The sequence below is a fragment of the Grammomys surdaster genome, unplaced genomic scaffold, assembly GCF_004785775.1.
Source record: "Grammomys surdaster isolate TR1022 unplaced genomic scaffold, NIH_TR_1.0 310, whole genome shotgun sequence".
NCBI lineage: Eukaryota > Metazoa > Chordata > Mammalia > Rodentia > Muridae > Grammomys > Grammomys surdaster.
Genome location: NW_021604729.1, coordinates 2,191,562 through 2,203,920, shown reverse-complemented (window position 1 = coordinate 2,203,920; position 12,359 = coordinate 2,191,562). Strand labels below are relative to the sequence as shown.

Genomic DNA, 12,359 nt, shown 5'->3' with positions numbered 1-12,359 from the left:
ATTTATTTATTTTATTTATGAGTACACTGTAGCTGTCTTCAGACACACCAGAAGAGGGCATCCAATCTCATTACGGATGGTTGTGAGCCACCATGTGGTTGCTGGGATTTGAACTCAGGACCTCTGGAAGAGCAGTCAGTGCTCTTAACCACTGAGCCATCTCTCCAGCCCCTGTTGTAGAAGTTTTAAGCACTGAGTTTAATCGGATTAGACCTACTTTCAGATGTTTTCAGCCATGGGCCCCAGCTGAACAGACATCCCTTTATAGAAAAAACTGGAACAAAAGGAATTCTGTAAATTGCCACCCCTTCCATGCCGCAGTTCCTGTAGTCATAGGTTCCGATAGCAGTCGTCAAGAGGCGGTGCTTCCGCCAGGTTCTCACACTTTTCCACTCCCTAGGCGAGCTCTGTCTCCTGTCAGGCTTCCGATTGGTCGGCCACGCGGGCGGGGCAGGCTTGTCCAGAGCTATACTACGCAGGCGCCCGCTCTTTGCGCTCCAGGCAGCGGGCCCCACCCCTTGTTTTTTCCAACTCAGCGCGGCTGGAGACGGAACTGTCGTGCGTATGTCTTTTATGCCGTCCTCGCTTTTCGGCCGCTGTTTCCACACGGCTCTCTCCTTCCCTCCTCCCTTGTCTCCCTTGCGGCTTACTTTGCGGCAGCACCGACAGCCCCACCCCCTTTCTCTGCGGAATCACCATGGCGGCTGGGGTAAGTTTGCCGGCTCCAGTGCTTCGGGTCCCCCTATCCACCGCCATCCTTTGCCTGAGTCGGGCCAGTCGGCGCCAGGGGAGTTTCAGACCCAAGCCGAGAGCCGATCTGGGGTCCACAGGCCATACGGTCGGAGAGCAGGGTTCCTAGGGCCTGGAGGGGAACTGAGGCTGGGGCTCGGAGGCCAGAGGTGGAACGTTCTGGGCTTGAGGAGAAAAAGAGATGCTGGGTCTCCACTGTCAGGACTAAAAAGTGTGTTTAGCCTCACTGCCATTTTGAGATTAGGTGTCTGCGCAGGTTAGTGGAACTTTTGCCACCGTTTTGTGGGTCAGCAACGAGGAGAGAGGGTCTTTGTGGAAAGGGGCGACTGGCACAGTTGGAGTTGACCTTTGGGGAGGTTTGAGAGCCAGAGGACTAAAGGAACAGTGAAATGAGCCCATTTGGACCCTGTTGGTGAGATTCTAGTAGGGAGACAACTGGGAATTTACTGCAGGACAGGACCAGAGGGATGTTAATTCGCGACATGCAAAGAAAGGCCTTTTAGGAAGAACAACTGGTGAGCAGTAGAATTCAACGTGGCGATTCAGAGGGGAACTTTGAAATCTCTTGTCTTGGTCTATGTGTGTGCTTTTGAAGTGATAACAGCCTGGAAGTAGTTAGATGCCGGGTCATCAGGAATGAATGAAACAAGGGTTCTGGGAGAGATGGGTGTGAGTGTGTACGTGTGTTTAGGCAGATGGGAGTCTGATGGGACCAGGAGTTTTGAAGGGAAGAATGCTTTTAGAGATGTCCTTAAGAGAGGTCACATCTGTCGGTAAGCTTTATTTAGCAGCTGGTATGTTCTACTTCTTGGTATTTTAGAGGACTCTGATTACATAGGGCATACTCGGCTAATTTGGCTCACTAGTAGTAAAACTAAGCTGTGCACATTGGAATTGCATGGAAGTGTGCATGGGGAGTGGCATTCAGGATTCCTTTACTCAAGTCCATCCTTTACCCTTTCTCTTGTAGACCCTGTACACATACCCTGAAAACTGGAGGGCCTTCAAGGCCCTCATCGCTGCTCAGTACAGCGGGGCTCAGGTCCGCGTGCTCTCCGCACCACCCCACTTCCACTTTGGCCAAACCAATCGCACCCCTGAATTTCTCCGAAAATTTCCTGCGGGCAAGGTGAGTAGAAAAGCAGCAGGGATCCCTAGAATTCCATTACTCTGGAGATGGCCTCCATGGTATATTTGATTTCTTTTTTTTTTTTTTTTTTTTTTAAGAAATTTTATAGCCGGGTGGTGGTGCCGCATGCCTTTAATTAATCCCAGCACTTGGGAGGCAGAGGCAGGCGGATTTCTGTGTTTGAGGCCAGCCTGGTCTACCAAGTGAGTTCCAGGACAGCCAGGGCTACACAGAGAAACCCTGTCTTGAAAAACAACAAAAAAAAAAAAGGAAAAAGAAATTTTATGGGGCCATGAAAGCCCCTGAACTTGACTGTCCAAAGGGGGGAAAAAGATATTTTTGAAAGCTTCTGGTAGTCTCAGTCCCAGAGACCGAGGCAGGAAGATTGTGAGAAGTAAGCCTATACAGTATAGTAAGACCCTATCTTTAAAGAAAAAAAAATCATTGGAGGTATGTGTATTTATGAAGGGAAATTCACAGCTGCTCGGTGACTGTCAGGAATTACAGACCTGTTTTATAATTGTGGGATAAAATGTATTTTCATTATACATATATTAAGTATGTCTTGAGAGTTGAGATGTTTTGAGAGTTGGATTCTTATCCCAAAGAGCTTTTAGTAGAGCTAAATATCCAAAGGTAAATATGGAGGAGGGCAAATGCTTTGGGCAGTGAAGCTGTAGGATTGTCAAATGGCATCCTTCTCTGAATTTGTTTATTTGAGGTGGGGTTCTCACTAGCCCTGGCTGATTTCAGACAAAACTTCTAGGATTAAGGGTATGGGATACTGAGTATTTTTCATTTCTGACCTCGAGATGTCATGAATTTGTATAGCAAGAGTTGTCTGTCTTAATATATTATTTAGAACAATTCAACCCGGAGAATTGGCTAGTGAGACATCCCTGTGTTTTTAATTTCCCCCCCAGGTTCCAGCATTTGAGGGTGATGACGGATTCTGTGTGTTTGAGAGTAATGCCATCGCCTATTATGGTAATTTGTAGGGATCCGGGAGTAAGAGGGCCTGGGGGTAAGGCTGTAGAAGTGGCTGCAGTGGACAAGGTGGAATCACGGAGACCTGGGGTGGTTTTGGCGTGATGTCAAAGTTCTAAGCTGTATGTTCTGCCTTTGCAGTAAGCAATGAGGAGCTGCGGGGAAGTACGCCGGAGGCAGCAGCTCAGGTGGTGCAGTGGGTGAGCTTTGCTGACAGTGACATCGTTCCTCCAGCTAGTACCTGGGTGTTCCCCACCTTGGGCATTATGCACCACAACAAACAGGTATGCTTTGGAACTTGGGGAGAAGCTGGGGCAGAGATGGAGTCAGAGCCTACATTTTGGGACTGGGAAATAGATGAAGGAAAAAGATTCCAGGAGCATGTGGGCAGTGCAAAGACTAAAGTGATTATGATCGGTATGGTGGATATAAGGTCATGATAACCATGAAGAAATTTAACATGAGTGGTTCATTTCTGATAAATTCCAACTGATTCTAGAGTCTAATAATAGAGGCTGGGGTTTGAGTCATTGCTGATTAAATGGCTTCTTTAGTTCTGTTGGTGGGGGGATATGAGGAAAGGGACTTGTTACCCACTAAGTATGAGTATTCAAAACAACAGGCCACTGAAAATGCAAAAGAGGAGGTGAAGCGAATCCTGGGGCTGCTGGACACTCACTTGAAGACACGGACTTTTCTGGTGGGTGAGCGAGTGACACTGGCTGATATCACAGTTGTCTGCACCCTGTTGTGGCTCTATAAACAGGTAAGGTTTATATCCTACTTGACAGGGGTTAGACCTGTACTGGGGTACCCCTAGTTCTGCTTAGGACAGACCAGTTAATGGCTGTAGGGATGCCAACATTGAGAACTGTGTCTGTTTCCATCTTACTAAAGATGAGTAAAGGCTGGGTGTGGTGGCTCATACTTGTAATCACAGCACTTGAGATGCTGAGACAGGAGGATCACTCCTGTATAAAACCACCCTAGGCTACATAGTGATATCAAAAATAGAAAGCAAAAATCAAAGATGTGAGAGACAAGGAGGGTGACTGCAGCAGCAAGGGCTTTGGAGGCAGATTCAGGTCTCTGTCTTGGCTTCACTGTTTAAAGATGCAGTAGTATAAAGATTCTCATAGTTCTTTATTTATCTGTGATAAGTTCCAGGTGGTATTCGGCTTATATCTTTTAAATCATTTTTGAGATTTCTACTTATGTGTATTTGCATATATGTTTGTATACATGCCTGTCCCAAGGAGCTTGAGTTACAGATGGTTGTGAACTACTGTCTGGGTGCTGGGAATCAAACCAGGCAGCCAGCTCCAGCCCCGTTTTTTTTTTTTTAAGTATTGTACTGCTGATTTTTAGGCAGTAGCTCTGGGCCCATTCTGGTTCAGAATTACAGTCCAATGAGAACAGAGAAAAAAAGTCATTGTTTGCCAGACGACATGCCTCACAGGGTTCATTGTGGTGTTTCCATATCCACAGCACACAGCTAGTGAGTGCTCAAGTATAGCCCAAGTACTGCAGAACGAGCAGTACCTGACTATCTGTCTCCATGACAAGATTTACCTTCCTACCCCCTCCTCTTTTGGCTAAGTAGAAAATGACAGGGCCTGAAGAGATGAGTCAATAGTTAAAAAATGCTTGCTGCTCTTCCAGAGGACTCTGGTGGATTCTCAGCACCCACATGATTCCTCACCACTGTAACTCCATTTGCAGAAGATCTGATGCCCTGTTCTGGTTTCCGTGAGCACTAGGAATGCATGTGGTGCATAAACAAACGCACAGGCAAGACACCCATGGACATAAAAATAAAAACAAGAAGTTTTGAGATGGTCGTGTGGGGCTGAAGAGATTGCTCCGCACTTGCAGAGTACTTGTTTTTGCAGAAGTTTTATGTTCATTTCCCAATACATAAATGGCAGCTGAAAACTATATAACTCTGGCTTGGGGAGCCAATGTCTTATGACTTAAGTGGGCAAAGCACTAATAAACATAAAAATGAAATCTTACACATTTTTACAGGGAATAGTAAGTTTCTCAGTGAAGGACTTTGAAGGACTGTTCTGTTTGCTGGGCACATGTTATGTTGCTGAGCTACACTCTAGTCTTCGAGTCTTCAGTTTGGTTGTGTAGTCCATGTTAGTTCCAGTTGCAGTGTGGAGCTAGAGTGCAGCCCAGTGATCTCCCCGACGGGCTCTACGGTCTGTTCCTAACCTCACGCGTGAAGTATCTTTTTTGGAGGATTGTCTTATTTAGCAAAATAAGTCTAGTAATCACCCTCCACCCCATTTGGGTGCTGGGTTGGAACCCAGTGCCTTGACCCAATCCTGGGTCACATTCTGCTACAGAGCTACATTCGTGGCCCTGATACTCTTTCATAGGCCTTTCACAGCCTTTTCAACCTTTGCAGGGGGGTGGGGTGGGGTGGGGGGTAGAGTCAGTATTTCTCCTTAGGCTATGCTGCCCTAAAACTCGGAGCTCTGCCTGTCTACCTTGATTTCTGAGTGCTGAGATTAAAGGCATGAGCCACCATGCCTGCCTTAACTTTTCAACTTGAAAATTTTGAAAGTTGAAAATTTTGTTGGCATGAAAATTTAAAAATTAAGAATAGACTTAAGAGTTTAGAAAAGAGCAAAACGTTAAATCATTAAGTAGAATAATAGTACGTGAAGGAATGGGAACAGCCATCATTTTAGAGTGAACTATAAAGGCAATGGAGAAAAAGCTCCTATAACTCCAGCACAGCAGGATAGACAGGAGGATCCTGATGTGGAAGGCTCACTTGGGTTATGTAATAAAACTGACTGAAAAAAAAACAAGAATAGGAGACTGGAGAGATAGCTCAACAGTTAAGTGGTTAAAGGCACTGGCCACTCTGCCAGAGGACCAGGGTTTAATTACCAGCATCCATATAATGCCTCAGTCATCTGCAGCTCCAGTTCCAAGGGATCCTAACACTTGTCTTACGGCTTCAGGGAACAGTGCACATATGTTGTAGTACATATGTATATGTAGGCAAAACACTCATACACTTTTTTTTTTTTTTTTCGAGACAGGGTTTCTCTGTATAGCCCTGGCTATCCTGGAACTCACTCTATAGACCAGGCTGGCCTCGAACTCAGAAATCCGCCTGCCTCTGCCTCCCAAGTGCTGGGATTAAAGGCATGTGCCACCACTGCCCGGCTCATACACATTTTTAAAATGTACTTTTTCATGGAAAAAGAGTCTTCCAGGAGATGTAGTCATTTAAGATTCTGATGTCAGGGCATGGAGAGGAAAGTGGAGCTGGAGGTAAAAGTCTTGTGCTCTGGTTTGAAATCTGTTCATGGCCTTTCCATTGTTGATGTTGTTTCTGTCATTCCATCCTGGCAGGTCTTAGAGCCTTCTTTTCGCCAGGCCTTCCCCAATACCAACCGATGGTTCCTTACCTGCATTAACCAGCCCCAGTTCAGGGCTATCTTGGGGGAGGTGAAGCTGTGTGATAAGATGGCCCAGTTTGATGGTAAGTCTGAAGAGACTGGGCATGTGATAGGGTCATGCTCCAGTTTGCTCCTGTCAGCCCCGTTGATTTGCATAGCCTTTGGCTTTTGTTCACCCACAGAACATAGGGTATTGCACAGTAACTGACATTTACAATTGGCTATGCTAGCCATAACTTTTTCCCTGCTTGCTGTCTGGTTTGAGGCTATATATTTACTTTGTTCCCTCCTTTGCCAGCTAAGAAGTTTGCAGAAAGCCAGCCTAAAAAGGATACCCCAAGGAAAGAAAAGGGTTCACGAGAAGAGAAACAGAAGCCCCAGGCTGAGCGGAAAGAGGAAAAAAAGGCAGCTGTCCCAGCTCCTGAGGAAGAGATGGATGAGTGTGAGCAGGCATTGGCTGCTGAGCCCAAGGCCAAGGACCCTTTCGCTCACCTGCCCAAGAGGTAAGCTGTTGGAAGGTGTTCTTAACCTTTGTTCTTTTCACACACATCTACAGTTTTAGGTTCTAAAATACTGATGGGTGTAAGTGTAGTCCAGGTTGTTCTGAGGATCTGAATTCAGTTCCTCATGCTTTCCGAGTAAGCACTTGACCCACCGAGCCATGTCCTCAGCCTCTTGGAATTTTCTTTCTAACAGAAGGACAAAATCATGTTTAAAGTGGAGAGAGGGGTATGTGTGTGTGTATGTGTGGTTTGTTTGTTTTTCAGATAGTCTCACTGTGGCTCAGAGGCAGTCTTACAGGCCTGCCTGTGCCTCCCAAGTATGGTGCATGCCACCATGCCTGACTTGGTTTTCCTTTGAAGCATAGTTATTGTGCAGGCCTTGAACTTACAGGACCTTCTGCCCTTGCACCTCAAGTACTAGCATTACAGGTGTGTCCCCAAAGTCTAGCATCTCTGCTTTTCTGACCACATTCTCTGCCCTTCCCAAAGCCACCTTTGCACTATACTGGTCTGTTTCATATTACTTTTTTCATTGTTGGGACATCTGAGGAAAAACAACTAAAGGGAAGGATTATTTTGTCTCATGGTTTGATGGCAACCAGGCATAGTCAGGGAACAGAGAGACGTGAATGCTGGGGTCCACACATTTTACTAAGCCTGGTCAAGTTGACTAAAGAGCAGCCATGCAGACTCAGTTTTGTGATGTTTTAAGTTAAAGTGACTGCCTTGTAAACCAGCATGTCGAAGTACTCTGGCTGTAGAGTTGGAAATTGCAGACAAGGATTATACCAAAGGGCAGAGATTTATAGCTGAGAGTCCTAATTTCTAGTTTTTGGTTTGGTATGTTTGTTTGTTTGTTTGTTTGTTTGGTATGAGACCAGGAAGACTTCAGTAGCTTTTCTGCTTTTTCTTTTCTTTTTTTGAGGTGTGGGGGAGTGGGCTGGAGGCAGCCATTCTCTGTAACTCTTGACTGTCTTGCAACTCATTCTGAAGACCAGAGTGGCCTCGAACCCAGAGATCCTCCTGCTTCTGACCCCCAATTGCTGGGACTCAAGGTGTACACTACCACCACCCAGCTGTAGCTGCTATTTAAGTTGTGTGTGTGCATGGAAGATTTGGAAGGTACTGGGGATGGAACTCAGGTTTCCTTTAAGACAATTGCTTAGCCTCTCAGGACATCCGAAGCCTTGCTCTTTAAAGAATACACTGAGTTTGGAACTCAACTAATCTCCAGCCTTGCACCAGGATAGATTTTTTTTTTTTTTTTTTTTTTTTTTTTGGTTTTTCGAGACAAGGTTTCTCTGTATAGCCCTGGCTGTCCTGGAACTCACTCTGTAGACCAGGCTGGCCTCGAACTCAGAAATCCGCCTGCCTCTGCCTCCCAAGTGCTGGGATTAAAGGCATGCGCCACCAACGCCCGGCACACCAGGATAGATTTAATGAGCAAAGTTTTGTTGTGTAAAAAAATAAATCTATAATGTATCTAATATATGCTGTTGTAATCTAGACACTTCTTAAGCATAGTAGTTGGTCTATATTATTATGGACAGGAGATAAATCAAAGCAAAGTAAGACAAAATCTTTGAACAGCTTTGATCCTTCTGCCTTTTTTTCCTTAAAAATAAATTTTTTGCAATTTATTTGTGAGTGTGTGCCTGCTTTTGCCAGCCGTAGAGGTACAGGATTGATGTGTATGGAAGTCAGAGGACAATTTGAATGAGGTCAGTTGTCTCTCTACCACTGAACCTTCTTGCTGGTTCTTACGTATCTGTGAGGATGTTTATTTAATGTCTATTTTGTGTGTGTTACCATGATGGGATGCCAAAAGTGTTTTCTCATTAGGACTTTTTGTTTACTGTTGGTTTGCTGTCCTGAAACTCAGATTTGCCTGCTTCTGCCTCGGTGCTGGGATTAAAGAAGTGTGCTACCATATTTAATCAACATCCTTTAGGCCTTTTAATGTCATAAAATTGAAACCAGCAATTTAACTATCATTTGTTCAAGGTTTCATTCTAGTCATGTTTATTGTTTTGTGGATTTAGAGTGTTGGGTATTGAACTTGGAGCTTCACACCGGTGGGCTTAGACAAAGTCTTAAGTCCTAGCTTTTGAGTCAGGGTCTTGTTATTGTCCCTGTGCTGAGATTACAGATGCAGACCACTCTTGAACTGCATTATTTGGGAGGGGGGGGCATGGAATCTGAAGAAATTCCTAGTCACACATTTTGGCTGGAAGGAGGAGGGTTTGAGGCTTTCAGGTCTCTCAGATGAGGCATTAGGAGGCCAATCTGAGACCTGTGGTTAAAGGGCAGATTTCTGACTTTGCTACAAAGTAATCTTGGACAAGTTTTACCATTTAACCTTAGCAGTGAAATGAGAGAAAGGTAACAATATAACTCAGGAGTTGTGAGAATTGAGTGAAACAACCTTAAACTGTAGCTTTTGAGTCAAGGTCTTCTGTAGCTCAGGCTGGCCTTGGAGCTTGCCTTGTGTCTGGGGATGATGACCTTGGACTTCACCTCCCAAGCACTGAGTATGGCACAACCACTGCCCCCAACTTGCAGCAATATTTATGCTAATAATTTAAAAATTTATTTTATTAACTCATGGCTGCATCTGTGGAAACACAAAGGCCAAAGGAAAGGACATATAGTATTAGCTAACCCACTTACTGAGATTATAGATTTTAAGTCGATGTTCAGTTCTTAATAGTTTCTGTAGATTTATTTTTATTTCATCATGTGCATGCCTAATACCTAAGGAGGTCAGAAGAGGGTAGAGGATGGTGCATTCCCTGAAACTGGAGTTTCGAACCAATTTATAATTGGAGAGGAATAAAAAAAAAAAAAACCTAGGACCTGAGCCATGGGGAAGTAATTCCTCCTGTGCCTATGCTGGCTAGCTTTCTTGGCAGCTGACCTTGAGTGTCAAGTTACTTTGAAGATAACCTGGAGCTAAGAGCTTTTTAGTATGCAAACTTGTTAGTGAACAGAGAGGAACTAGAAGACCTGGGTGTAGGTGTAAAGATTTGAGGTGGGTGTCCTCTGCTCTAATTCTGGTTCCAGCCTGTAACCTGAGAAGGCCTGTATGGTGGGGAGGGAGACTCTGGGTGAGTCTCAGACTTGAGCATTGACTTGTGGTGGCTCCTGGTGAATGTCCAGGAGAGGCTGGAGAGAGAAAAACAGACTACCTTGCTCTTAGCCACCACCTGGGGGCAGCAACCAGCTGTGTCCTTGCTGGGCTCACCCAATGCTTTGAGCCTTGGCTTTCACAGGGACTATATATAGCAAACAAGATCCTGCCTCAAAAAGCTAGGACTGGTGGTGTAACTAGAATGTATAGCACTTTGTCTAAGCATGGGTGAAGCTTCCAAGTTCAATATCCAACACTCTTAAAAAAAATATGTATATAAAACCACAAAACAATAAACATGACCAGAATACAGCTCACCGGATGCTCTGAGTCTGTCTATGCATGTCAAGACAACGTAGACACAGAAATGTCTTAGTTTTTCATGTCATGCCCCTCATTTTCTTCACACATGCTATTAGTGTCTGTACACTGCATCACATTACAGGGACCACTTCCTTCATACCAGTAAGTACTAAATGAAAATGCCATTGGCCTTGAGATGCTTTGCAGGCTCAGTAGGGCTTGCTCCTTATGGGCCTCCTGTGTTTTCCCTTCTCTTTAGTACCTTTGTGTTGGATGAGTTTAAGCGTAAGTACTCCAATGAGGACACCCTCTCTGTGGCACTGCCATATTTTTGGGAGCACTTTGATAAAGACGGCTGGTCCCTGTGGTATGCTGAGTACCGCTTCCCTGAAGAGCTCACCCAGACCTTCATGAGTTGCAACCTCATCACTGGTGAGAAGAAGGGGGGCAGGTCTGGGAGGAAGAAGATCAAGGTAGTGGGTGACAAGATTCCAGAGACTAAATATAGTCTCCCTTTTCCCCTCCAGGAATGTTCCAGCGATTGGACAAACTGAGGAAGAATGCCTTTGCTAGTGTTATCCTCTTTGGAACCAACAACAGCAGCTCCATTTCTGGCATTTGGGTCTTCCGAGGCCAAGAGCTTGCTTTTCCGGTAAGGAAGGTGTTGGGAGGAGTGGGCAATGATTTGGGGAACTAGGAGTCTTGAGCTGTGGCCATTAAGGAAGAATTCTGGATTTTTTTTTTTTTCCGAGACAGGGTTTCTCTGTGTAGTCCTGCCCTTCCTGGAACTCACTCTGTAGACCAGGCTGGCCTCAAACTCAGAAATCCGCCTGCCTCTGCCTCCCAAGTGCTGGGATTAAAGGCGTGCACCACCACTGCCCGGCAGAATTCTGGTTCTGGATTGAACGATTGAATTCTGGAAGTACGATCACATCAGTGTGAATCCTGGCATCTGTTGTCATATGTCTGAGCTAGAATTTAGAGGGAGATGGTGCGTTAAATGTCCACAGTGTCATTGTCTCACCACATGTCTCTGTACTGTTTTGTTTTTTAAAATCCTCAGCTGAGTCCAGATTGGCAGGTGGACTACGAGTCGTATACATGGCGGAAACTGGATCCTGGTAGCGAGGAGACCCAGACCCTGGTTCGAGAGTACTTTTCCTGGGAGGGGGCCTTCCAGCACGTGGGCAAAGCCTTCAATCAAGGCAAGATCTTCAAGTGAACATGTCTTGCCAGTCGCCTAGCTGCCTGCACCTACCCTTCAAGGGAGATGGGGGTCATTAAAGGAAACTGAACATTGAACTTTTTCCTGTCCTGCCTCCTTTGTGATTGGTGGCTTCTTCAAAGTTTTTGCCTATGCCTGAGACATCACTGTGGCAGGGCAGAAGTTTTCAGAAGAACAGAAGTAGAGGCCTGGCCTCAGTTTTGTCTGTATTGCCCTGTTTCCTACAATGATGCTGTTCTAGCTGAGGAAGATGAGAAACAGACTGGGTGGTGACATGGGGCTTAATTATTACCAAATTCTTAGAAACTATATTTCAGACTAACCATTGAAGAAAGTGTCTGCTGAGTGAAGGGGTAGCTCACAGTATGCAGAGGTATTTTCTATCATGGCTGCTGCCGTGGGTTGTATGGCAACCATGTGTGTGGGTTGGGTTTCTGGAGTAACTTCATACATACATAATTCTCAAGCTCAGGAACTTTATATAAATGGTGCAGTATTTTCATAGGGCCTACATCTGTCCATTGCAGTTAAGTGCCCTACAGAAGATGGTTAGATAGGGAAGTCTCATTTCCTCATAGATGCCTTATAGGGTACGTGAGTAGCTGGATGGCACTATTCAGTTTAAATGCTGCAAACACTCTTAGAGACAAAAACATTTAGGTTTGGTGGCACCTACTCTTAAAGAAGTAGAGGCCAGCCTGGGCTAATTGAGAACTATTGTCAAAAAGCAAACTAATGAAACTAGTATTTTTAGAAAGTTGACTTCCTTCATCTCAGGTGCAGGATTTTATATGTTTGTGTTTTTTTAGTCCAGGCCTAGGAGGAAGGGTCTTGGGAGGGAGACAAGTGACCCTACTAGGGATAGGATTACTCTGTATTGGAACCTTGAACCTGTCATTGGGTGTTT

At 45.1% G+C, this 12,359-nt stretch overlaps 1 protein-coding gene across 1 annotated transcript; it reads left to right on the top strand.

Moving 5' to 3' along the window:
- The first annotated feature begins 529 nt into the window (after positions 1-529).
- Eef1g (eukaryotic translation elongation factor 1 gamma) lies at positions 530-11,529 on the top strand. The gene is made up of 10 exons (XM_028777522.1): positions 530-709; positions 1,721-1,879; positions 2,803-2,866; positions 3,008-3,150; positions 3,489-3,632; positions 6,245-6,374; positions 6,590-6,794; positions 10,487-10,659; positions 10,755-10,879; positions 11,291-11,529. The coding sequence occupies exons 1-10, from the start codon at positions 698-700 to the stop codon at positions 11,447-11,449; spliced, it is 1,314 nt and encodes a 437-aa protein (XP_028633355.1). The 5' UTR covers positions 530-697; the 3' UTR covers positions 11,450-11,529.
- Positions 11,530-12,359: the final 830 nt, after the last annotated feature.

Excerpts from the sequence above, each read along its gene's own strand:
- Eef1g (XM_028777522.1), top strand. Across the intron at positions 1,880-2,802 it reads GAAAATTTCCTGCGGGCAAG|GTTCCAGCATTTGAGGGTGA; the intron begins GTGAGTAGAAAA and ends TTTCCCCCCCAG. Across the intron at positions 10,880-11,290 it reads GCCAAGAGCTTGCTTTTCCG|CTGAGTCCAGATTGGCAGGT; the intron begins GTAAGGAAGGTG and ends TAAAATCCTCAG.